The following is a 26101-nucleotide window of genomic DNA, read 5'->3' on the forward strand; positions in this document are numbered from 1 at the left end:
CGGCCGAGCCGCACTGGCGATGTTAAGTCCAGCGGCCAAGCCGCGCCGGGCACTGAAACGTCCCGCGGCCGAGCCGCACCGGGCACTGAAACGTCCCGCGGCCGAGCCGCACCGGGCACTGAAACGTCCCGCGGCCGAGCCGCGCCGGCGATGTTAAGTCCCGCAGCCGAGCCGCGCCGGGCGATGGAAGGCCCCGCGGCCGCGCCGGGCTCTGAACCGTTTCGCGGCCAAGCCGCACCGGGCGATGGAAGGCCCCGCGGCCGAGCCGCACCGAGCGCTGAACCGTCCCACCGCCGTACCGGGCGGTGGAAGGCCCCGCGGCCGAGCCGCGCCGGCGATGTTAAGTCCAGCGGCCGAGCCGCGCCGGGCGATGGAAGGCTCCGCGGGCGAGCTGCGCCCCGGGGAAGAGACCTAATAAAAGAAAGGTTTCCCCCGCCCCACCCCCCCCACACATACACAGCCAAAAACAGAAACAAAAACCATCCCAACACCGACACAAACACCGATTCACTGTTGAATTTGTGCCCGGTTCCTGACACAGGAGTGTTGCCAGTAACTCATCTTTATTTGTACAATGCTGCAATGACCCCTTTTAGCATCAATTCCAAAAGCACTCTTGTTCCTGTCATTCAGAACAATATTACTATCGTTTAAACTTGTTCCTTATATCCTACTTTCAGTTTTCTTTGAAAAAGTTCGCATTTGTCTTCCTTACACTGTTTACTCAATTGGATTTCATTCAACATTCACGCCGTCTATATTGAATATGTTCTGAAATCAAGGCATTGGATTGATAAATTGGGAATGTCCATTGTATGCAATTTATTTTATTTGTTTGACTTACATGGTCTCAATTTTGCATTGAATGTTACAGAAGTTCATGGTTAGAAATATTCAAGGCACAAAATATGTATCAGCTTTTCCTTTCAATTGAACACTTATTTTCCAACTAAATTCACTATTTTTTAAAACCGACAGGTTTGCAACTGTCCAAGAATGACAGGGAACATTGCAGCTATTGTGCGGCTGCAAATACATTTCCCCGTTTAGCAGCAAGTGTGCAGGAACGCTGAATAAGAGCAGAATGTTTAGGGACAAAAATCATGTGATATATTCAGATCCCATTACTGCAATTATCAGTCGTAATTATAAAAAATGTCATTAACAAAATTTGACATTAAAAAAAAACGTCTTAAATTTTGGATGGGAGTAGAAAAAAAATGAATTCACAAAACCAAATAAGGTCATAGGTATGCTTACCAGAGTTCTAAAACTAAAGAAAGGAGCACATGTGGATTAATCATTAAATATACATTATTATTTCTGAGTTTCTTGGCTCAAGGAGACTGCAAATTCTACCAACGTCCGCGTGGGTCTTCCTGCCATTCCTTTCCGCAGATAAGGAACTTCATCTTTGTTTGACATTACGCCAGCTATGTCGAGGTGAGCCCAGTGAGGTACTGTAACAAACTCTCGAAGGAATGCTGCAGCTGTACATGCTCCGCCAGACCTGCTGGGATATTACAAAGCACAGTTAAAGTTAACATGTGTGAACAGACTTTATTTTAAATTGGTGATGTTCCCCCTTCTTGAGAGAAAACGTGTAACCAATACTTTTTGTTGGATGAGGTGTCTTTTTTTTTTTACACATCTCAAATCTCCAAGACTCCTTTGTTTCAGAGAGAAAAGACCAATCTACTCAGTTATAATTTTCCAGCCCTGGTAACATCATCTCCCTAGTACTGTAGCATCTTTTTCACGTTGTGTGGCAATTAGACAGTTGTGCCCAATTTATGTTTTATATGCACTAAAGCCAATAAAAGCGAGCATCCCATTTGTCTTCACCATTGTTGTTGTCTCTTCAAGAAGGCGTTTGACTTGATTCATCGATGCAAAATGATGAGGATTTTGAAGGCTTATGGCATCCCTCATCATCTCCTGAGAGCTTATAGGGAGACAAGCTGGCACCTTTTCTCTTTGTCATTGTCCTTGATTATGCAATGAGGCAGGTGCTCAAGGAACACGAGGACCTCCGCTTCACAATCACCCCAAGGCGTTCGAGAAGAATCGGGTCAGTCAACTTGTCAGACCTCGACTTCGCTGATGACATTGTCCTGCTGTCAGACCAAATTGGGGAGGCCCAGGAGCTGCTCGGCAGGGTTGAGACGGAGTGCGAGAAAGTGGGCCTCCACCTCAATGCCAAGAAGACAGAGTACAAGGCGTTCAATGGTAGTGACCATGAACATCTTAACACCAGTGGCGGTGTACTTCTCAAGAAAGTGGAGGACTCCAAGTACCTGGGAGCGAGGATGCAGAGCTCGGAGAATGACATCAAGGTCCAGAAAGCACTTGCGTGGAAAGCCCTCAATAACATGGGGAAAATCTGGACGTCTCCGATGTCTAAGGGTCTCAAACTGAGATTCATCCATGCAACTGTAGCGATAATATTATTGTACGGGTGTGCGGCTTGGACTCTCACTCGAGCACTGGCCAAGTCTCCCGATGGTATCTATACCCAAATGCTCAGAAAAGTTCAAAAAGTCAGTTGGAGGGACCACATCAACAACGCCCAGCTCTATGGGGTGATTCCACCTCTGACCGAGAAGATCAGGTCGAGAAGGATGAGAATCGCTGGTCATTGCCACCGCCATCCAGAAATACCAACAAACAAAGTTGTGCTATGGGAACCCACCCATGGAAGACAGAATCCCAGGACAACCAAACAAACGATGCTGAAGATGTTGATGGAAGACTTATATGTAGAGACAAAAGAGGAGCTTGCCAGCTGTATGGAGGACAGGAATGTGTGGTGCATCCGTCACCGTGCCCGTCGGAAACCAGCACCACTGCGTCACTAATGTTTTCAACGATTTTAATTAATTAATTAACTCTACCATTCTATCTAGTTGCTCTGTTACGTTAAAGGATCTCTGAAAAGCCTTTTGTATCTCTACACTTCTTTCTATCCTACCATTTATTCTGTTGTAGAGGTCCACAGGTAGTGTACACACTATGTTTCTTTATTACTTGATACAACCCTCGGCACTCATGTGCATTCAATGAATATTTTAATAAATTTTGTCGTTGTTCGAGAGCACACCAGTTAATCTCCAACTCCTTCGATCTCCCGACACACAACCCCGGCCCGCCCCCCATACCACGTGATTGGTCGGCCCGGATCACGCGAGAGTTCGAGCTCGATAATCGAAGCTTCGAGACAAGTGGCTTGGCCACAAGATGGCGCCACACTGTCATCATTGTCTGCTCCATGATAAAATTCAGCAAGAGCTTAGATCCATACTTACATAAGTGCATTTACTGTAGAAATGATCCAGAGGTTTCTCACAAAGTCATAATCAGACAAACCAAGAGTGGAGATGACCAAAAAATTGGTCAAAGAGTTTTGAGAGATTTAAATTCACCGAGGACACCATGTTGGACATATAATCGGTAAAAATGAGTTAAAGGAAAAGAGGTAGATTAAAAATCTGAGTCAGCAAATTTCTGGGCTTGCAGATGTTCTAAAGATCTGTCCTGTGCTCAGGACATTGACACAATCATATAGAAAGCACATAAATCCTGCTACTTCTTTAAAAGATTGAGGAGATTCAGTATGTCGATGAATACTCTCTTGTATTTTTACCGATGTATGGTAGAGAGATTATTGATTGATTGCATCATAACCTGGTTCGGCCACTCGAACGACCAGGAAGCTCATTCCAAACACAAACCATGCTCTGTGTGAAAATGTTTCTCCTCAGGTTCCTTTTTAAATCTTCCCCCATTTATCTCAAACATATGCCCTCTCATTTAAATCTCCTCTGTCCTGGGTAAAAGACTGTGACTGTTCATTTTATCAGTCCTCCTCATGATTACACAAATCTCTGTTAGAAAGATCACCCCTCAGCTTCCTAAGCTTCAGGGCAAATGATCCCGCCTATCGAGTCTCTCCTTATAACTCAAACCTTTCAAATCTGGCAACATTCTTGTAAATCTCCTCGGCATTTTCTCCAATTTAATTGCATCATTCCTTTAGCAGGGCAAACAGAACTGTACACAGAACGGTACACATCACCTTCTTTCTCCTTTTCTGTTCGTTTACTTATTTATCTAGTTATTTTCTTTTCTATGTTTTAGTAACCCTGTAAAGCGTCTTTGAGTGTTTAGAAAAGCGCTATATAAATGTAATGAATTATTATTATTATTATTATTATTACTCCAAAATGTGGCCGTACCATCTTCCTGTAGAGCTGCAACATGAGCCATGACATTCAGGATGGAAGTTGGAAACACTGCTTCATTTGATAGAAACATGAAATTCTCGTGCAAGAAACATCTGGTCCCAGCTCAATTAAAGTTTAAAGCTAAGAGTTATAATCAAGAGTAATAGAATGCAATGTAGATAGATGAAATCAGGAAATTGATCAGCCATAATCTCATGAAATGGAGAAATAACTTTGAAAGGCTGAAGAGCAGTCCCTACTCTTTTTTTCATTATTCAATTCGAAGTAATTTTAACATTAGATTTAGGGGCAAAATAACATTTTCACCTGTATTTGCCAATGTTATTCAGGTCGGCTAGTTGTGATTCTGTGACTTGTCTGGTATAATGTTGGAAAAGGGGCATCCTCCAAACACGATCTCCAGTTACGATGCTAGCCTAAATAAAAACAACACAAGCCAAAGATAATAAGTTTAGTCTGAAATCAAGAGATTGGCATCAAATATGTCAATGGTACACAGGAATGAAGCAGGCCATCGTGTTCAAATTGTAATCCTACTGGTTCCACTCTCGCACATTCTCCCTATATATGTGCACTTTTTAAAATCCTTGCCCAACTCCCTTTTAAATGATACATTTGCATGAGATTTTTCTCATCTTTTCATTCTTTTGTCATTCCCCTTCATTCTAGGTCACCTGTTCTTGTCGATTGTAACAGTTTCTATGTTCCTAATGTTTGTAGCCTTCATGATTTTAAGCACAGGTGCTCCTCAACTTACAATGGGGTTACGTACCGAGAAACCCATCGGAAACCGAAAATATCGTAAGTCGAAATGCATTGAATACACGTGATCACGTGGCTGGAAGCAAGCTGCGGCTCACTATGGGTCGCTGCCGTTTGCACCATTGCAAAGTCAAAGCATCGTAAGCTGGGGAGCATCTGTACCTCTATTAGATCTGCGCACAACCTCCTCTGTCCCCCAAAACGGCTATAGCTTCTCCAGTGCAGTCACATAACTGTCAGCTTTGAAACTATTTAAGTCAATCTTGGTGTAATCTCCAAAACCTTAACACATTATTGATAATATAATCAGAAAACTCTCAACTTAAAATTTGACAATTCTAAACGGTCTTCAAAACATACAAATTTTGTATCACTGTTAAAAGAGGACTCGAATGAAAGATGGGTTAAATGCAAAACAAGCCATTTTCCTTTTGATTTCACAGCCTTATGTATCATTTGATAAATGCACTCAGTAATTTCTTTACATGGACTGTCACACCACCCCGATCCCGGTGAGAAGCCAACACTCAGAGCGTAACGTTGCCTGTGTCTCATGACATCTACAAATTAGGTTAGAATCTAAAAACCCAGCAATGACAATTAAGTGCATGTGTCAAGGCTCTATTTCAAATATGCTAAGAATGGTACACTCAAACAATCAATCTTATTATACAGTGTAACATCAACTTACAATATAAAACAGGTTTTATGGTTTTAGATACGCTTCTCATTATATTTATGAATCATTTTGCTAATTTACTGTTTTGTAACCTTAGTTTTTTTTTAATTAATTTGATCGAGAAATTAGTGAAGATCATTATTCACAAATTCCTGCAACGATTAGGGTGGCACAGTGGTGTAGCGGTATTGCTGCCTCAGAGCACCAGAGACTAAGGTTTGATCCTGACCACGGGTGCTGTCTTTACAGAGTTTATATGTTCTCCCTGTGACCGCATGGGTTTTCTCCGGGTTCTACGGTTTCCTCCCACATTCCAAAGACGGACAGGTTTGTAGGTTAATTGGCTTCTGTAAATTGTCCCAAGTGTACAGGGTAGTGCTTCTGTATGGGTGATCACTGGTCGACATGGACTTGGTGGGCGAAAGGGCCTGTTTCTATACTGTATCTCTAAAGTCTAAAGATTACAATATTCCTATACATCAAATTTTGTGAATGTTGGTTAGTCATTTTAACAAAAAAAAACTAAATCATATCACATTGCAAGCTATTTTCCATTCCCCCAAAAATTGAAAGTTAATGGAGAGGAAGAATGTAGTCTTTGTTACAATATCCTTGCCTTGATACATATCACCTTCTGACCTGGGTTTCTTTCACAAGCATATGAGCACAGAATTAGTTTCTTAAACTGCAAATGAGATCTTAAAATGCTTGGTGAAAAACATCAATTATTCTTACTTCTCTGAGATGTTCCCATAACCAGTCAGAGTTGGTGAAAACTCCAGTAGCTGCTGATCCCAAGGCAACATCCATAGCACCTGTTAAAATAACGTATCAAATTACCCAGTTCAATATTTAAAAATGTTATGAATGCTGACATTTCAGACATGTTTGACACCGAGATCTTACACATGGTGTTATTAATGTTAGCATCATTATATTACTGTAATGTAGTAGTTATTTTACTGAAGATGTTCAATTCCTACCAGAGAAAAGATGGAGATTGGAATTTAGTTTCCTTAAAATTGTAACAAATTGCTTAAGTAATTCACCTTTATTCTGGCAAATTGTTTTAAAATCCAAATGGTTCATTAACCTTCTTGAAGGAGAGAATCCCGCTGCCCCCCCCCCCCCCCCCCCCTAGTCTATATAAGAGTCTAGCGTGACACCAATGTGTTTGGTTCTTAACTCTCCTTTGAATTAACTGATCAAGTCAGACAAATGCAATAAATGGCTACAGATAAGATATCGCACTGATTAAGTTGTTCCATTAGCATTTTCTTAGAGCATCCAAGTTATGGACGGTAAAAGATGGCCTGGCCAACAACCAATAACATAAGACACAGTTCATGATTGTTATTATTTTGAATACAATACATTTTGAAAGTTATCAAGGTAAAATGATAAGGAAGATGAATAAGGAAGCTTACATATTGGGGAAGCATGCTGGGAAAATGGCCAACATCGGGGACTTAAAGATGTTAGTGAGGCAATAAATAGATTCATCATTTGTGTAGGTTCCACAGCACAGCTAGTTTAGTTAAAATAAACATTGTAGGTAATTTAACTGCTCAGGAAATGGTATACTTTGTTTTGCCTATTCGTTAGATATATGGGAGAGCGGTTTCCGAAATAACAGGTAATGTAATATTAAAGATAACTCTGACGACAGACAAAGATGAAAGGTTACAGAGATATTGATCAATGTTGAATTATTTCAAGAATGTAGAATCCACATGAAACCATTGTGTTCTGAGAATATAACATGCTGTAAGTACTGTGAATCTTTGAAGCATTTTGAGTTCTCTCAGAGTGTTTTCAGTGCGCACTGTTAAGACCTTGAATAAACCGACTTCTTCGAAAAACTCACCACTAATCATCAAGATGTTTTATTTTGTGTCTGTTCCTGTCTGAGCTGGCCCACAATAAAGCCAGGTTCAGGGTACAGGTTCAACAAATTCCCTCCTACGATCCAGTTCAAATTAGCAAAACAATCCATTCAATACAATGTATTTAGAATGATTTTACATTATCTAATTCATAAGAAATTTAGTTGGCACTGCACTGTTGTGATCAAATGTACTTAATGACCTTGTACAAAGAAAGCAATACCTGTTAAGGTTGCAGCATTTACAATTGCTTTGGGGTTAAAGTTGTGTGCATAGCATAGGGCATCAGCCAGTATCAAACGACCCTCAGCATCAGTGTTATCCACCTTAAAAATACAGGATAATTCAAACAGTGAAAACATTGTAACATTTAACATTGAAAATAGAACTCTCAAATCCATTTAATTAGAAACAAGAAATTGACTTAGAAAAATGTATTAATAAACTCTTAGAAAAATGTTTCAATAAGCCAAGCATTACCTGTATAGTTTTGCCATTTTTAGCTCTGACCACATCACCAGGTTTATTTGCTCTGCCATTCACCATATTCTCACACAAAGGAGCCAGACCTAAAAGATGTATTAAACACAATTTACCATTAAAAATTAAAACTACACCTCCATCTCCTGCCATCTCCAAACAGCTCATGCAAGTTATATCTACACCCTATATAGGAAAGTAAAATCACTGGTTCAGGACTTGAAGGTCCTCAATCTTCCACAATTTAGAGAAAGCACACAGAACTGTCTGGATATCATATCATATCATATCATATATATACAGCCGGAAACAGGCCTTTTCGGCCCTCCAAGTCCGTGCCGCCCAGCGATCCCCGTACATTAACACTATCCTACACCCACTAGGGACAATTTTTTTTTAACATTTACCCAGCCAATTAACCTACATACCTGTACGTCTTTGGAGTGTGGGAGGAAACCGAAGATCTCGGAGAAAACCCACGCAGGTCACGGGGAGAACGTACAAACTCCTTACAGTGCAGCACCCGTAGTCAGGATCGAACCTGAGTCTCCGGCACTGCATTCGCTGTAAAGCAGCAACTCTACCGCTGCGCTAAACATTCCTCATTGATGCAGTATTACTCATTATCATAGCACATCCCCATGTCTTCAATTAACATTCCTGCCCTCTTCCCATCTTCTTTAATTATTTTTGTGTCGAGAAATCTCTCTTTCTTCAATACATTTGTGATGTGATCTCCAATTCAAGTAGCAGGTTCACAACTTTCTGAATGAAGACACTTCTCCTCACCTCAGACCAAATGTCCGAGACAAATCCTGAGACTATAACACTCAACCTCTTGTCAAAATGAAGTTTATGTTTATTATTGTCATGTGTATGAAGGTGCAGTGAAGTGCTTTGTTTGACATGCTGTCCAAACAGATCAGATATACCATACATAAATACAATCAATGTGTAGGAAGAACCTGCAGATGCTGGTTCACACCAAAGATAAACACAAAATGCTGGAGTAACTCAGCGGGTCAGGCAGCATCTCTGGAGAAAAGGAAGTAGTGATGATTCAGGCCAAGATTCTTCTTCAGCCTATTCCTCTTCTCCAGAGATCCTGCCTGACCCCGAGTTACTCCTGCATTTTGTGTCTATAAATGCAATCGTCCAACTCAAGTACGGATAACCCTCATTATTATGGACCCCAAGGGAGGGAATGGTGTTCACTGTAACCGAGTAAGGGATTCGCTCCAACCACCTAGCAGTCACTCCATGAAACAATAAATTATTTTCAAATACAAAGTTATTTTTACCGGCTAAAAATGTACCTTTGTTACTGCAAGCTAAAATTACTAAATGCTGTTTGCCACATTGCTTAATTGAGTATCATTGCACAAGTGTCGATCAAAGCAATTGCTAATCAATTTCTATGACCTCTGCGGTGTAACTAGTAGCCTGTGTTCATAAAGTGACAGTGTCGTAGAGTCACAGTGATACAGTGTGGAAACAGGCCCTTTGGCCCAACTTGTCCACACCGGCCAACATGTCCCAGCTACATTAGTCCCACCTGCCTGCGCTCGGTCCATATCCTTTCAAATGTTCTATCCATGTACCTGTCTAACTGTTTCTTCAACGTTGGGATAGTCCCAACCTCAAATACATCCTCTGGCAGCTTGTTCCATATATCCACCACCCTTTGTGTGAAAAAGTTACCCCTCAGATTGCTATTAAATCTCTTCCCCTTCACCTTGAACCTTTGTCCTCTGGTCCTCGATTTTCCTACTCTGGGCAAGAGATTCTGTGCATCTACCCGATCTATTCCTCTTCTGTCTGAATTATGTGGGGACAATCTGTCCTCTACAACTGAAATCCGTGTAAAGAGGTCCGTCATAACAAGGGTAGACTGTTTAATAGATAGAGCAACGGGGAAGGTACACAGAATATGGTTCACAGCAATGCAGAACTTAGGTTCCATAGTATTAATTTCAATGAGGTTTTCTTTCATTCTAGTGAAAATATAACCATACACAACTCTTCTCAAAGAAGATCCCAGCATCCTGCAAATCTAACTTATAAATCTTTGTTGCCATCTACGGCATGAATGTCCGTTCATGGTAAGGAGACCAAATCTATATACAATACTAATAAACTGTATGCTGGATCCCCATCTTAATTTCACTTCAAAACATTCATCCTTCCAGGTGAATTGCAGCACAACATTTTACCTATGATATTAAGGGGAAGTTTTAAAGATGCTGCAGTCGTTATGGCAGAACAGACAGTTGCTGCTCCTCCCATGTCGGCTCTCATTGCATCCATCCCCGAGGCAGGTTTAATTGAAATTCCACCACTACCAGAAGAAAAAGCAGAGATAAGGTTAGCTAAACACAATTCCAGGTGGAAGAATATAAAATACTTTTCTGCAGCGCAAACAAAATTTATTCCCAAAAACAATGTTACAGCTGCAAACCCAAAAGATCTGGTGTGGTTTTAGTTCTCTCAGACAGAATTTTCCAGCTACCTTTTCTTACTATGCAGCAAGTCAATCAAAAGCTGAAAAGAAAATGAATTAAACTACTTGACATCAGGGTTCATATTCCTAAATTAGGTTAAGAGAAATGTGTTGGAATGAACTTGTATTTCAAGATGAAGCCTATTTTACTATTATGGAAAATACAAGTAATCTTAATTATTGCAGTAAGTTTGGATTTAAAAAAATGATTTTGGCATTGGCACTGTAATATTTCTCATTCTGCACTCTAAAAACACAAAACTCCAAACTGAATATTCTATAACATTAATAAAGACCACAGTTTAATCTCCACCATTCTGCTCAGAATGTCAGGCAGTAATACCTGCAGTTTAAAAATAGAATGTTATATAAAAAATTAAAAACTCAGAACTCACCTGTCAAACGTAACACCTTTTCCGACAAAAACTAATGGTGATTCACTGGAGAGTGTAGAACCATTATAGTGAATCTCTAAAAATACTGGCTCTTCATCTGAGCCTTTGGCTACACTAAGGAAAGCTCCCATCTGTTGCTCCTCGATCCAGGATTTGGGCCTGTGACAAATATATGGAAAATATTAAATCAGCATCATGTATAATACCTACAAACATTTGGGAAGACTGGCAGTGATTACTTATCCGAGTGTCTTTCTAAATTACTAGAGGAAAGTTAGCAGAACTTGAGTCATAAATAAGCCAGAACATGTCTGACCACGTTTTTTTCTTTACTGATAATAGTGAACCTGCTGGCATTTTACCTCAAGACAGTACTTTAAGGTTTGCTGAAATGTGATTGTTGTTATAGCCTGGGACTGGATGTCAAGTATCCCGACAGGCTTTGGAAGGATACTACTAGCTAGAAACAGACAGAGCGAAACGCTGGGAACAGGAGAACAAAGAAACACCGTGAATATGGTCACGTGATGGACATCTGGTGAGAACAGAGCTGCAAGTAAATATCATGGCTCAGCAGTATGGCCTTGAGAAGAGAAGGTATCTGGGAACGGCCATTTTGCATAGGAACTGTATGATGAGAATGAAAATATGAACAGGCAACATAATTAAGAACTCCCATGTCGGATAAGGAACGAAGATGGGTTTTGTTTATTCAGCCCTTGGAGGAGTGACAATTTGAAATGATTGACTTTAACATCATGAGAGCCTTGGGTTAGAACAAAGGCTTTCTTTCAAACATTGAAGGAAAATTAGTATAAAAGAAGGGCGATCCAAGACATCAAGGCGACAACGAAGGAACAACCATCGTAAGAAGGAGGGATCTGAGTTCGAAGCTCAGAGAAGACAACCCCCTACCAACAGAGTGAATCTGGCCAATTCATTCATACGGGTAATATCTGACTCCAAGTCATGAGTTTTGTGATTTAGTTTAAGAAGTGATAAGTTGAAATAGTGATGAAGATGGGTCTCGACCCGAAACGTCACCCATTCCCTCTCTCCTAGATGCTGCCTGACCTGCTGAGATACTCCAGCATTTAGTGATACCTTCGAGTTGAAATAGTAAAGTAAATGAGAAGTTATTAGAAGTCAATTGTTTGCACGCATGTTTAAGTTACTCGAGTGGTAATAAAGATTAAGTTGTCCTAAACCTTGGTTTAGATTATTTTGTTCGACACGTCAGTTGATATCCTATAGAGGTAATGGGGTCAACATTGTCAATAAAGGAATTCAAACTTTTGACTTTAACATCATTCTTTTGACTATTAATCAACCCTCTACATAACATGTTCAATACATCATAGTCTTCATAACACAACAGGTACTATAAATAGCTGACCAATGTCTGAAAATATGTTCAGCTGCAAATATTTCTATTGTTTGCCAACTTTTGGAGGAGATTCTGCTCCAAAATGAGAATGTGAGAGATATCCCTATAATCCAACATGGTGAACATCATGAATGGAACATTTGTGCACATACTCATACTTAATCCCTGGATAATGTACACTTTATTAACCAAACCAGTATTGGTGTCTTAAAAGCATCACTGAAAACTATTAATTTGATGAAGTAATCAAAATTTTATATTGCAGATATTGGAAACCGCAAGCAAAATCAATTGCTGGAAAAGCTTACTTGGATAGCTTACAACCCAACGGTATGAACATAAAATTCTCCAAATTCAAGTAACCCCCATCCCCCCAACTGTTTCTGCTGCCCTGGCCCACCCCAACGATGCACAACCACGCTCCCACCATCCCGATTACCCTGCTCCTTTTCCTTCCCATCCCTCTTCCACTCTCACCAATATCCCTCCCTCCAGCTTTACATTTCACTCCTCCTCTACTTTCCTGATCTGACATCCTTTGTTTTATTTTCCCCTCTCTCTTTGTTCAAGTGAAAAGGAGACAAATGTATGTCAAATCCCCACCCATCTGCCAAACACCCCCTCACGTGTACCTACCTGTTACTTACCAGGCTTTCCCTTACCCCCACCTCTTTTTTTCAGTTTTCTACACCCCCCCCCCCCCCCCCACCCCACCCTCCCTTTAATCCATCAGTCAGCAAGAAAGGTCCCAAACCAAAATGGGATCTGTTCATTCCCTCCACATGCTGCTCATGCTGTCCGGTCCACTGAGTTTCTCCAGTACTTCGTGTTTTATTCAAGATTTCAACATCTGCAGTTTCTTGCTTCTCCAACATCATGGGTGTTAGATTCCCTTGGTTTTCACCCTTACAAAGACATTTCCTTTCTCTGTATGCTATGCCCCAATGCAACTTAAAATATGCTTATTTTCTACCTAGTTCTGAGGAAAGATTGTCCACTAAAATATTAACTGTCTATCTGCTCCGATGAAATGACCAACATTTTCAGTTTTTATATCATATTAGATAGTTGTACTACTTCATAAACTCTGACATGGTGCATCTGATTTTCAGGGTTAGAAACAAAGAAAATAGGTGCAGGAATAGGCCATGCAGCCCTTCGAGCCGGCACTGCCATTCAATATGATCATGGCTGATCATCCAAAATCAGTATCCCGTTCCTGCTTTTCCCCCAGATCCCTTGATTCCATTAGCTCTAAGAGCTAAATCTAACTCTCTCTTGAATGCATCCAGTGAATTGGCCTCCACTGCCTTCTGTAGTAGAGAATTCCACAGATTCACAACTCTCTGGGTGAAAATGTTTTTCTTCTTCTCAGTCCTAAATGGCCTAGGCTTTATTTTTAAACTGTGACCCCTGGTTCTGGATTCCTCCAACATCGGGAACACTTTTCCTGCATCTAGCCTGTCCAATCCCTTAAGAATTTTATATTTCTATAAGATCCCCTCTCATCCTTCTAAATTCCAGTGAATACAAGCCCAGTCGACCCATTCTTTTTCTGTAACAATAGACAATAGGTGCAGGAGGAGGCCATTCGGCCCTTCGAGCCAGCTCCACCATTCAATGTGATCATGGCTGATCATTCTCAATCAGTACCCCGTTCCTGCCTTATCCCCATACCCCCTGACTCCGTTATCCTTAAGAGCTCTATCTAGCTCTCTCTTGAATGCATTCAGAGAATTGGCCTCCACTGCCTTCTGAGGTAGAGAATTCCACAGATTCACAACTCTCTGACTGAAAAAGTTTTTCCTCATCTCAGTTCTAAATGGCCTACCCCTTATTCTTAAACTGTGGCCCCTTGTTCTGGACTCCCCCAACATTGGGAACATGTTTCCTGCCTCTAATGTGTCCAACCCCTTAATAATCTTATACGTTTCGATAAGATCTCCTCTCATCCTTCTAAATTCCAGTGTATACATCCTTCTAAATTCCAGTGTAACTTGGTTAATTTGGGGAATTTTATGTCCTCTTCCATTTTCCATGTTCTCTCATAATGCTTATCATTTTTTTTTCATTGGGCAAGAGTTTCACAAGACATAGATTTTCTCTAGTCAGTCATCTAAATGGCAACTAGACATATTGATGACAGGTAGACACAAAATGCTGGAGTAACTCAGCAGGTCATACAGCATCTCTGGAGAACATGGATTGGTAATGTTTCAGATCGAGACCCTTCTTCATATTGATATTCGTATATGATGAAAGGCTTTGATAGCTAAATATGTAGAAGGAAATCCAATCTAGCACATTTCTAGTCTGCATTACTTTATTAGTAATTTATTACTTAAATACATTATGAGAGTTTTATTGATAGTACTGAAATATATATTTTTTTTAAACCTATTGCTTCATGCTTTGCTGTGACAATTCAAAAAGTTAATATGACCGTTTAGACCAAGTTATATCTGCTGATAATGAGGAGCAGGATAAACATTTTTTTCCGGAATAAACACATTTCAAAATATGTAGTAGGAGGATAGTGGAAAACCATTTTAATGTCTCACTGCATAGCTTTTCTTTTATCACTTCTTAAATAACAAAAGCGAAACATGAACAATTTGCAATCTGCTGCTATAATACTTTTTCCTCACAAGTTCTGCAACTTTAATGCTTTTATTACTTCAATGCAAATTGCAAGAATTACCTTATATGCACTTCAACTTTATCACCTGTTGAATGTAGTGCTTGTTGAATGATCTCTGCAAAACTAGTTGGAGTTAAATAATTAGCCGGTGCTTCCATCAAATGCCGAGCCAAATTCTGTCCTTCTGCATACATAACTCCTCTCTGCCATGCTTCATTTTCCAAACTTGCAAAAAGAAAATATTTCCAAAGTGTGCTTGTTAAAATTATTCCAATTTAATGGTCCAAAATTATTCAACAATCACTCACAAATCTGACCAATTAATTTGTTTAAAAAAAAAAAAATCTAGGTTCTTCAATACTTAAAGCTATTAAGAGGTTACGCAATTTTTAAATTGTAGCTTTTCCTCCTTGACAGATTAGTATACCAAGGTAAGAAACTCAAAAATATGCTCTACTTTCGGACCTAATTATGTATAATGGCTATCAGTTAAAAGATAAATAAATAAATTAGTTACCATACTAATAGTTTTAAAATAGTAAGGCAAAAAGAAAAAAAAACTGCAATTACTTGACATCTCCAACATAAAGTTGGAAACATTAGCAGGTCAGCCTTCATCTCCGAAGGGAACAATCAATATTCATATTTTTTAAAAATTGAAATTACGTATAATGTTTTTAACCAGTATTACAACTGAAATCATAAGAGAATGCACTGTATCATGAAGAAGTGATGCAAGCAAGTTATAAATCCTGCCACCTTTTGGCTAAAAAGAGCCACAGCTAACTAGAATTGAAAGCTGCAAATATATTAGTAATTCAGTCCTTTGCTGAATGAACATAATATAGCCTTTATAAAATTGAGAGTACGCTTTTTGAACAAACATAATATTACAATACCTTCCATATGGCTTCACGGTGACTGCTGTTTTCTTCTTCTTCTTCAGCTCATTATACTCAAATAAACCCAAAACAGACCCTTCTGCTGCACAATGGGCATCCCCGCACAGATCAACTTCCACATGAGGAACCTCGACGTCTTGTAACTGCCTGCATCCAACTAAAAGACATACAAAAGCTAAATGTTCTATCACTCAACGATTACATGCAAGTTTGCTTCAGCAGAACTGACTGACAAGCTTTAAAAAAGTGGCTGAATTGTTAGTCATTAAAAGCAACTGCTGCATACTTAATGAGTTCATGTGGAAGGCCGTCTGACACAATGAAAACTTCCTTCAAATCATAATTTCAAAATTGCTATTCATTCTTTATTAATAAATAAAATGCTGAAAACCATTGGAAGTAATTGGGTAGAGATGATTGTGAACAACCACCACCACAGAGTCACTGTCCGAACTCATTACTCATAATGATCACACAAACCTATAAAAGAAACTACTACTATAGTCAAGCCCAAATGACCCTCTGTTGCAAAGAACCATCCCAGCAGGCAGAGCAGGCCATGAGTGGCGACAGGTCTCAGGCACTGATCTTGAGGGCTATTCCTCCAGAACACCATGATGATATTTGACCCTTTACCATTGTGACAGATTGTTGAACTATTTTTAGAATTGTCCATTGAAACAGTGTCTGTGATAATCAATGTTTAAGATTAAATGATAAGTTTAATTAAAAACATATTGAAGAACTAGAAATTAATTAAAAATGTTAAGATTAAGGAAAATTTTGGGGAAAAAACCTGCCTGCCCCTACTTTTTACTCGGGGTTAACATTTAAATAATTTTATTGAAGAGACGGGGATCGTAGATCATGCATAAAGCTAGATCTCTTTAATGGATCTGTATTCCATTGCAAACTCATTGTCATCTCCAACATCAAAGAAGATTAGATGTGCCAACGTGTCTCTGACTTCCAATTTTCAATGCTTTGAAGTAGAAATTAGATTCAAGATGAAGGCTAGCGAGCATCCTCTGAAAACCTCTGGCTCAACTTAAGAGTAATCCAGTTCGTTTTTTAAAATCCTTATTTGTGCACAGCTATGTAATATACTTCATTAATTACAAATGAGGAAAGCCATTCAGCCCTACAAAATTCCTCCATTCCCTCCTTAGATCCTGCCTGACCTGCTGAGTTCCTCCATTTGCTTCCCATTTTGCTACATATTCCAGCATCGGCTTTCCCTTGTGCCTCCACATTATTTCTTAATTGTTTCCATTGATATTTATCTCCAATAATCTATGGCAATCTATTTCATAAAGAATCAACTAATTGCAAAGAAGAATTATCTTTTATTATCCCTTTCTTCTTGTTCACTCTAAATGATTAAAACAAGAGCCCTTGATAGGATGAGGTTGCCACCTAATCAGTCTGAGTTTTTACGTTGTGTCTGAAGAAGGGTCTCAACCCGAAACGTCACCCATTCCTTCTCTCCAGAGATGCTGCCTGACCTGCTGAGTTACTCCAGCATTTTGTGTCTACCTGAGTTTTTACGTTGCTGTACAGAAGCAGAAATGGAGATGAAGCTTAACTAAAGTCATATTTTAAGCTGTTTTTTTAAATTCCTCCTATGTAATATGATATGGACCCATTAAGTCTTGATGAATTTTAAACAGCATCAAATTGTGACTACGTTCTGACAAGACTACATGCCAACATCTAACCACTTCTGACCTTGGGTAAAGATAACATTTCTTCAAGAGTTGTGATAACCCAAAACTTCATTGGACTCTGATGTTTTTTCAGTTTAAAAGTATTTTCCATTCATTAAACTGTAGTTTTGTTTTGATATGTATTGATCTTAAACCATTTTAGCTGCTAATAAAAATTGTGCGGAAATTAACTAGATGCATTTACCTGCTATGGCAGCTCGAATGTTTTCTTTGCCTTCGTCGTATTGTTCCAAACTATTAATTCCAGCATTTTTGTCACCAAGACCAACAACTACAATGTGGGGAAAATCCTATTAACGCAAATGTTTTAATAATAAGATAGATATTATAATCTTTTTACTAAAAATGTTACAGTTCTCTTATTCAACCTTCACAAATATCAGAAAATAACATTAAAGTGAAGGAACAAGTCAATCTACAGTGGCAACGGAGGGGTTAAATTACCAGAGTCTGGTAATTACCAGAGTCAAATCCAAATGTGACATTTTAAGAATTTAATTTTAGTGAATGCTTACATTAATCTAAAAAAACATTGTGAGTCATAAATAATGACCAGAAATTTCCAAATTGTTTAAAAAATTTATCTGGGGTAAAAATCTGCTGCCCTTATCTCATCTGGCCTAAATCTGACTGCATATCCAACAATGTGGTTGACTGTTAAATGCCCTCAGAAATGATCCAAATAGTTTAGGGCATTCAGAATGAACAATTAATGCTTGCCTTGTTCTCAAAGCTCAGATTCCAGAATAAATAAACACAAAAAAACAGCAAGGGATTGACAATAAAAAGATGGGCATAATCCACTGTGTCATAATAATTTAATGACTCAAACCGTGGGTATTAAAACGCAATGCAAATCCATGCTCAGCGTACTTTCACAGACAGATGTGGAACAACATCAGCCTCTATTTCATAACCATTCGAGATGTAAAATAGAAAATAGAAATGAGAATTTACACAAAGGAGAACCAAAAAAGATTCCAGATATTGGATATCCGAAACAAAAACAGAATATGGTGAAAACATTCAGCGGGTCAGACAGTAACCATGAAGAAACAGAGGCAAGATGTCAAGCCCTTGAAGCTTCATCAGAACTATAAAGGGAGAAAACAAGCATAATTTAATTTGCAGGAAGAGGAAAGAGTGGGGAGAACTAAGAGAAATCTCTGGCACCTCCCATACAACAGCCTAAGATTCAGCAACAGCCCTTTTATCTCACGATGTAGTCTCCTCTACGATGGAAAAACAAACGCAGATTTGGTAAACATTTCAGAGAACATTTCCATTCAGTCTGTCTTCTTGTCAGCTGTTACTTTATTTCTCCCACTGTGCTCTCTCAGCTTTTTGCCTCCTACACTACTCCATCGAAGGCCAATGTAAATTTACGAAGCAGCACCTCGTCTTCCCCATGGGCATCACACATCTCACTGGACTCAAATGAATTCAAGAATTTCAGATAATCAGCCATTTTTGACAAATGACCAGCCTTTTTCCAATTTCAATTTAATTTCATTTTCACTTCTGCCTCTAACTACATTATTCAAGTAATGGTTTCCACCATATCCTGGATCTGCACACTATCTCAGACATTGCTTCTGTACTCTCCCTCTTGGTTTCTTTTTCTGGATTTTTTTTTTCAATCTCTTACCTCGACGGGATGCGATTTTTTTCCGTATCGTATCTCCGTCCCCACTGTGGCCTAACATCGTGGACGATGAGCTCTCCAAGCCGCAGGAGTCAGCGGGACTTTATCATCGCCCTGCTTGCGATCCCTTTGCCCGGGATCGAAGCTCCAACCGCGGGCCCTGTGGACTTTTACATTGTGATGCCCACGGTCTCTGGTAAGAAGAGGCCGACTCGGGAGCTCCATGCCGCGGAGAGGGTTTCAACTGCCCCGACGTGGGAGTTTCGATCACCCCGACTTCGATCATCGGCTGCGGGGGCTTTGATCGCCCCGACTGCAGATGGTTTGACTGCCCCAACCACGGGAGAACAAAGAGGAAGAGGTTTGAACTTTATTGCCTTCCATCACAGTGAGGAAAGTAGAATCAACTCTGATGGATGTTTATGTTTATGGTAACTCAAATTTCACTGTATCTTAATTGGTACATGTGACAATAAACTGACCTTGAAACCTTGAACTTATTAAAATTTACACTATCTCATTGACTTGAATATTGCATTCAATATATTTAATCTGAATACATACCTGATGCAGTCCATAAAATAGGCGGCTTCTTCCTTTTTTAAGAGCAGGACCAGATCTTAAAAATGAACAATATTAAACAGAAAGCTCAAATACAAAAATGTTGACATAATTTTGTATAATTTTTTCTAGCTTTACAAGTTAGTGATGCATCAATTATCAGCCCCAGTTCTCATTGCAATGCAAAGGAAATCTCATTGCTTTTCCATGCATTCCACCGTTTTATACAATCAGTGGCATTGTAAGCTATTATCATCATACTTTCACACAAAGTCCTGTTCACCTCAGTCCTCGTGCTCAAAATACCCACTTAAAACCTCACCTTAGATCACTTTACTCAAAATGTATCCCTATACTAATTCATTGTCCATCAATCCCAACTTGGCACTTTGTGAAATTTGTCATTTGATTATTGCAGAGTTAAATCCCGCAAAGTTATGGCCAACGCATTATATGTATTTTGCCTGTATCTGTCCACATATTATGTGAAAACATGTGCTCACACAAATAAAGAAAGCATGTATAATTCATAACAAATTCAATGTTTTCCCAAAATAATCATATTAGTGAAAATAAAGTAATTTGGAGATACAAAGAGTGACTTTAAAACCTATTTCAAAAACATTTTTAACACTTTCATATAGTTCATAAGGTAATACGGTCATGTGATAGAAACAGAATTAGGCATTTCGGTCCATCAAGCCTACTCTACCATTCAATGGCTGATCTATCTCTTCCTTCTAACCCCATTCTCCTGCCTTCTCCCCTTAACCCTGACACCCGTACTAATCAAGTTAGTATGAATAAATTAATCTAACATATTTTCTGTAATTTGTTTCCATTTAGCTTGGATATTGTACTTACATGGTCAGAAGTTCCTTAAGCTTTCCAGCTATAGAACTGTCAAATAATTCTCCTGCTTTTGTGAACTGAATGGTTTCATCCTCTTTCCCTCCCTCATATACACCAAGCACCAGACCCTGCAGGAAAATGGCATCAGGAAAAATATCAAATACAATTTACTTTACAAGTTGCTGTCACTATTTCGTTTGCCCAGTTTTTAACTAGATTAAAATTCTCAAGACTTCTTTACATGCTCCTCTAATTTAATATTTATATTCTGTCCAGCATCATTATCATCATGAGATAAGTCTAACGATTATTTTGTCAAAATTCTCTGCTTCTTGGTCTTACTTGGCTCCTCCTACACTGAATTGATATCCTGATTTTTTTTTCTCAGCTTAAACCCCTGTCCCACTTTGGCGGTTTTTTAGGCGACAACAGGCGACTAGGCTGTCGCCACATGGTCGCCGGGGTATTGCCTGTATGGTCATGACTAGTCTCCAAACAGTCGTAGCGTCTTTCCGGTCGCCACTGGATTTTCAGAATGTTGACAATTTTTCGGCGACAGTGGGTTTGACGCCAATGAGCGTAGCTTGACGTCTCCTGACGTAGGTGCTGTCGTAGGTGCTGTCGTAGGTTGTCGCCAGGTGACGTAGTTGTCACCAGGTTGTCGCCGGTGTTGACTTCGGTGAATTCCATTGGCGACTACCTACGTCAACCGGAGGCCAAAATGACGTGAATTGTCTTCAGTTGTCACCAACAGGGTCGTAGTTTGTTGCGGGTGAACGTAGGTTGACTTCGGTTGTCGCCTGTGTGGTCGTAGGTTGTCATAGGTGCAGTCGTAGGTGGATGTCCTCGCGACGATTGAGTCGCCGGTTGTCGGCAGCTTGCCGTAGCTTGACGGCGACTAGGTGGTAGGTTGTTGTAGCTTGTCGTAGACATTGCCTTAGGGGGGTTCAGTCGCCAGTTTTTCGGCGACCTGCTACGACTTGAGTGTGATCGGCAGTCGCTTAAAAAATCGCCGGTGGGACAGGCCCTTACCTGTTGGAAATCTCTATCTGGCAATCCCAATGATTCGGCATCTAGCTCACTTGTTAGTTCAGAGTGTGTATCGCTGTTCCCGAGTGTAAGTAGCATGTGGAGCCTGATCCGGGGGAAGGAACCGCAGATGCTGGTTTACAGAGTACAATTACGCTGGAGGAGTGTTAAAACAAGCAGAGATTTAAGGTGTTTATCTAATGAACCATTTATCCCATTCCAATTTAACTGGATGCAGTGAAGGGGTGACAGAGGCAATACACGGACTCATCCAATACCAAATCCAAATCTGAAGGGGGTAATGTCAGCAAGCTCTGGAGAAGGAGTCAGGGAGATGGATGAAATGCTGAGCATTTCCAGACCCAGTGACATCCACCAGTGTAGACACAAGAAATGGAAGATACTGGAATCTGGAGCAAAAAAAATCTGCAGCAGAACTCAGCAGGTCAGGCAGCATCTGTGGCGAGGGTTGTACAGATGCAGTCTTTTCCCAGGTAAGAGCAATCAAGAACTGAGAAATCTTTTTCACTCAGTGGGTGACAGGTATCTGGAACGAGCTGCTAGAGAAGGTATCTATAGGAAGCAACTGCACATACTGGTAAACACCGAGGATAGACACAAAATTCTGGAGTAACTCCACGGGTCGGGCAACATCTCAGGATAGAAGGAATGGGTGACGTTTCGGTTTGAGACCCTTCTTCAGACGGGAGATTGCCATTTACGAGAAGGTAGTTGAGGTAGGTACAATAACAACATTTTGTGTGCTGCCTCCCTGGTGCCAGAGACCAGGACGTCTCGGAGCGACTGCACGACATCCTTGAGAGGGAGGGGCAGCAGCCGGAGGCTGTTGTGCATGTTGGCACACACAATATCAGTAGAAAGAGGAAGGAGGTTCTGCAACACGAGTTTAGGGAATTAGGTAAAAGGCTGAAAAGTAGGACCTCCAGGATAGTTATCTCTGGTTTGTTTCCAGTACCTCATGTTAGTGAAGGTAAGAACAGGAAGATAGGGGAAATGAATGTGTGGCTGAGGAGTTGGTGCAGAGTGCAGGGATTTAGATATCTGAACCATTGGGATCTATTCTGGGACAGGGGTCACTTGTACAAAAGGGATGGGTTGCACCTTAACTGGAGGGGTACCAACATCCTGGCAAGCAGGTTTGCCAATGCTACACGGGTGGGTTTAGTCTAGATTGGCAGGGGGGTGAGATCTCAAACAGGACAGAGGAAGGTGAGAGGTTAGAATTTGGTATGAAGAGTGGTGAGGGAAAGGTTAGTGGACACAATAGGCAGGTGAAAGGCGGAGAGCGAGGAAGGAAGATTGGGTTAAACTGCATATATTTCTGCCTCTATTCATGAAGAGCTGCAGAGAAAATGCTCGGCAGTTTCAGGGGTGAGCTTAACATCTGTAGTTGAAAATTTACTTGAGAGTATTCTGAGGGATAGGTTGTACAGGTATTTGGATGGGCAAGGGCTGATTAGGGATAGTCAGCATGGTTTTGTACGTAGGTCATATCTCACAAATCTGATTGAGATTTTTGAAGACGTGACCAAAAAGGTCAATGGAAGGCAGAGCTGTAGATGTTGTGTACATGGATTTCAGTAAGACATTCAACAAAGTTTGCATGGTGGGCTGCTCTGGAACGTTAGATCGTATGGAATCCAAGGAGAGATAGCTGAATGGATAGCAAATTGGCTTCATGGAAGGAAGCAAAGGGTGATGGTGGCGGGTTGCTTCTCAGAATGGAGGCCTGTGACTAGTGGTTCGGTGCTGGGCCCATTACTGTTTGTCATCTACATCAATGATTTGGATGAGAACATACAGGGCAAGATTAGCAACTTTGCTGATGATACAAAAGTAGGTGGCTGTGCAGATAGTGAAGATAGTTGTGAAAAACTGCAGCAGGATCTTGATCAATTGGCCAGATGGGTTGCGTAATGGTTGATGGAATTTAATACAGAGAAGTGTGAGGTGTCGCATTTTGGGACGTCGAACAAGGGCAGGACCTACACAGTGAATGGTAGGGCTCTGGGTAGTGTTGCAGAACAGAGGGATCTGGGAGTACAGATGCATGATTCCTTGAAGGTCGAGGTAAAAAAGGCTTTTGACACATTGGCCTTCATCAGTCAGAGTATTGAGTATGGAAGTTGGGAGGTCATGTTGCAGTTGTATAAGATGTTGGTGAGACTGCATTTAGACTATTGTGTCCAGTTCAGGGCACCATGTTGTAGGGAAGATATTGTCAAGATTCAAAGTGTTCAGAGATTTACAAGGATGTTGCTAGGACTAGAGGGTGTGAGCTATAGGGAGAGGTTGAGTAGGTTGAGTCTCTACTCCATGGAGCCAGGAGGATAAGCAGTGATCTTCTAGAGGTGTGTAAGATCATGAGAGGAATAGATCGGGTAGATGTACAGTCTTTTGCCCAGAGAGTAGGGGAATCGAGGACCAGAGGATATTCAAGGTGAAGGGGAAAAACATTAGGAATCCGAGGGGTTACTTTTTCACACAAAGGGTGGTGGGTGCATGGAACAAGCTGCCAGAGGAGGTCGTTGAGACAGGTACTATTGCAAAGTTTAAGAAACATTTGGACAGGTACATGGAGAGGACAGGTCTGGAGGGGTATGGCCCAAGCGCAGCTGGGACATTGATGGCCGGCGTGGGCGAGTTGCTTCCATGTTGTGAGACTCTGCTCCAGCGCCCACATCCCGTGCCCTCCGCTCGCAGCCCGAGTCCGTGTCCCCCCGCCGGCGCTATGCTCACCGCACCTTGGAGCCGCTGGTGTAGCGGCAGGAACGGATCGAGTTCCAGGCCGAGCCCGTCCTGAGGAGGGAGCAGAGCGCCGCCCGACCTCCCCCAGCGAGGGCCATTCTCGATGGCAAACACACACGGGGTGGGTGCGGCCTCCACCTCCCGCCTCCCCATACAGCGCTGCCAGCGGCCGGCCGCTGCCACTGCAGCGATCCCGACCCGACCCCCCCCCACACAGCGCTGCCAGCGGCCGGCCGCCGCCACTGCAGCAATCGAGACCCCCCCCACACACACACACACACAGCGCTGCCAGCGGCCGGCTGCCGCCACTGCAGCGATCCCGGCCCCCACACAGCGCTGCTAGCGGCCGGCCCCCCAACACAATGCCGTGCCTCCCAAAGATACTAGAGGAACAAGATGGACCACTCCGTTGAAATCGCCTATACTGAAGTGTAGTACGGAAAGGAGCTGTTTAGTAGGCAAAACCCGTTGTTTGTTATGTTTTTTGCAGTTTAATCAGTGTTTTGGGAGAACAGTATGTGTTACCATTAAAATATATCTCATATAACAATTCACAGATTTTTGTTATTTTTCTTTTAAAATGTTTGTGTAAGGTTCTGCCTACCAAAATGGCGCCATGACGTTTTAGGTTTAGGGTCGAGTGGTCGATCTTGTTCCTCTAGTATCTTTGGTGCCGCCTCCTAACACAGCGCTGCCAGCGGCCGGCCGCCGCCACTGCAGCAATCCCGCCTCCCAACACAATGCAGTGCCACCTTCCAACACAGCGCTGCTAGCGGCCAGCCGCCGCCACTGCAGCAATCCCGAGCCCCACACACATACAGCGCTGTCAACGGCCGGCCGCCGCCACTGCAGCGATCCCGACCCCCCCCCCACCACCACACAAGCGCTGCTAGCGGCCGGCCGCCGCCACTGCAGCGATCCCGCCTCCCAACACAATGCAGTGCCGCCTCCCAACACAGCGCTGCCAGCGGCCGACCTCCTCCACTGCAGCGAACTCGCCTCCAAACCAAAAATATCCGCTGTTATCTTTGTTCCCACCACAACTGGCTGCGCAGCTCCCACCTCGGAATGAGGCGATGAAAGTGTAATTATGTGCATGAGACTGTGCAGATGCTGAGAATCTGAATATAAGAAAACTGGAGTTACTCAGCAGGTTAGACTATCTGCAGAGAAAGAGAGAAGTGATGTTGAGGCAGGAGAGACACAAAGTGCTGGAGTAACAGTGGGACAGGCAGCATCTCTGGAGAAAAGACATGGGTGGACGTTTCGTGTTGAGACCCTTCTTCAGACCCATTCATTTTCTCCAGAGATGCTGCCTGTCCCACTGAGTTACTCCAGCTTTTCGTGTCACAAGATTTTACAAATATTTTTACCAAGAGCCTGCAATTGATCAGTTCACTTGTATAGCTTACAACGAACGTTGAATTCCCCAATTTTAGATAATAAACCGTTGGGTCCAAACCTCTCCTGCATTGGTGCAGCACCCCCTCCACCCCTCCCCATCACCCCTTCCCCCATCCCTCCCTCTCCAACCCCCCTCCGCCCTCTCCCCTCTCCCGTTTCAGGTCGAGAAGTCTGAGTCAGTCTGAGGAAGGGTCTTGACCTGAAACATCACCCATTCTTTCTCTTCTGAGATGCTGCC

General features: G+C 41.6%; 1 protein-coding gene across 2 annotated transcripts; it reads right to left on the reverse strand.

The window, feature by feature from the left end:
• Positions 1-581: 581 nt before the first annotated feature.
• On the reverse strand, positions 582-24598 carry lap3 (leucine aminopeptidase 3). Of its 2 annotated transcripts, none has more exons than XM_078400914.1 (13): positions 24456-24598; positions 20674-20789; positions 19813-19867; positions 17788-17893; positions 15874-16033; positions 15035-15199; positions 10947-11105; positions 10265-10389; positions 8052-8140; positions 7795-7897; positions 6421-6500; positions 4551-4660; positions 582-1510 (listed from the first exon to the last, which is right to left on the reverse strand). In XM_078400914.1, the coding sequence occupies exons 1-13, from the start codon at positions 24555-24557 to the stop codon at positions 1318-1320; spliced, it is 1563 nt and encodes a 520-aa protein (XP_078257040.1). In that variant the 5' UTR covers positions 24558-24598; the 3' UTR covers positions 582-1317. The 2 variants fall into 2 exon arrangements, with proteins under 2 accessions (XP_078257040.1, XP_078257031.1); XM_078400905.1 differs by having other exon boundaries at positions 582-1513.
• Positions 24599-26101: the final 1503 nt, after the last annotated feature.

The sequence above is a fragment of the Rhinoraja longicauda genome, chromosome 1 (assembly GCF_053455715.1).
Source record: "Rhinoraja longicauda isolate Sanriku21f chromosome 1, sRhiLon1.1, whole genome shotgun sequence".
Classification (NCBI taxonomy): Eukaryota; Metazoa; Chordata; class Chondrichthyes; order Rajiformes; family Arhynchobatidae; genus Rhinoraja; species Rhinoraja longicauda.

What these genes read in the sequence shown, in the direction of transcription:
- lap3 (XM_078400905.1), bottom strand. Translation starts at nt 24,557, where the DNA reads ATGGCCCTCGCTGGGGGAGGTCGGGCGGCGCTCTGCTCCCTCCTCAGG. An exon ending in CATTCGAGCTGCCATAGCAG is followed by an intron (nt 16,034 to 17,787) that starts GTAAATGCATCT and finishes TATGTCTTTTAG; the next exon opens with TTGGATGCAGGCAGTTACAA. An exon ending in ACCGTGAAGCCATATGGAAG is followed by an intron (nt 15,200 to 15,873) that starts GTATTGTAATAT and finishes TCTTTTTGCAAG; the next exon opens with TTTGGAAAATGAAGCATGGC.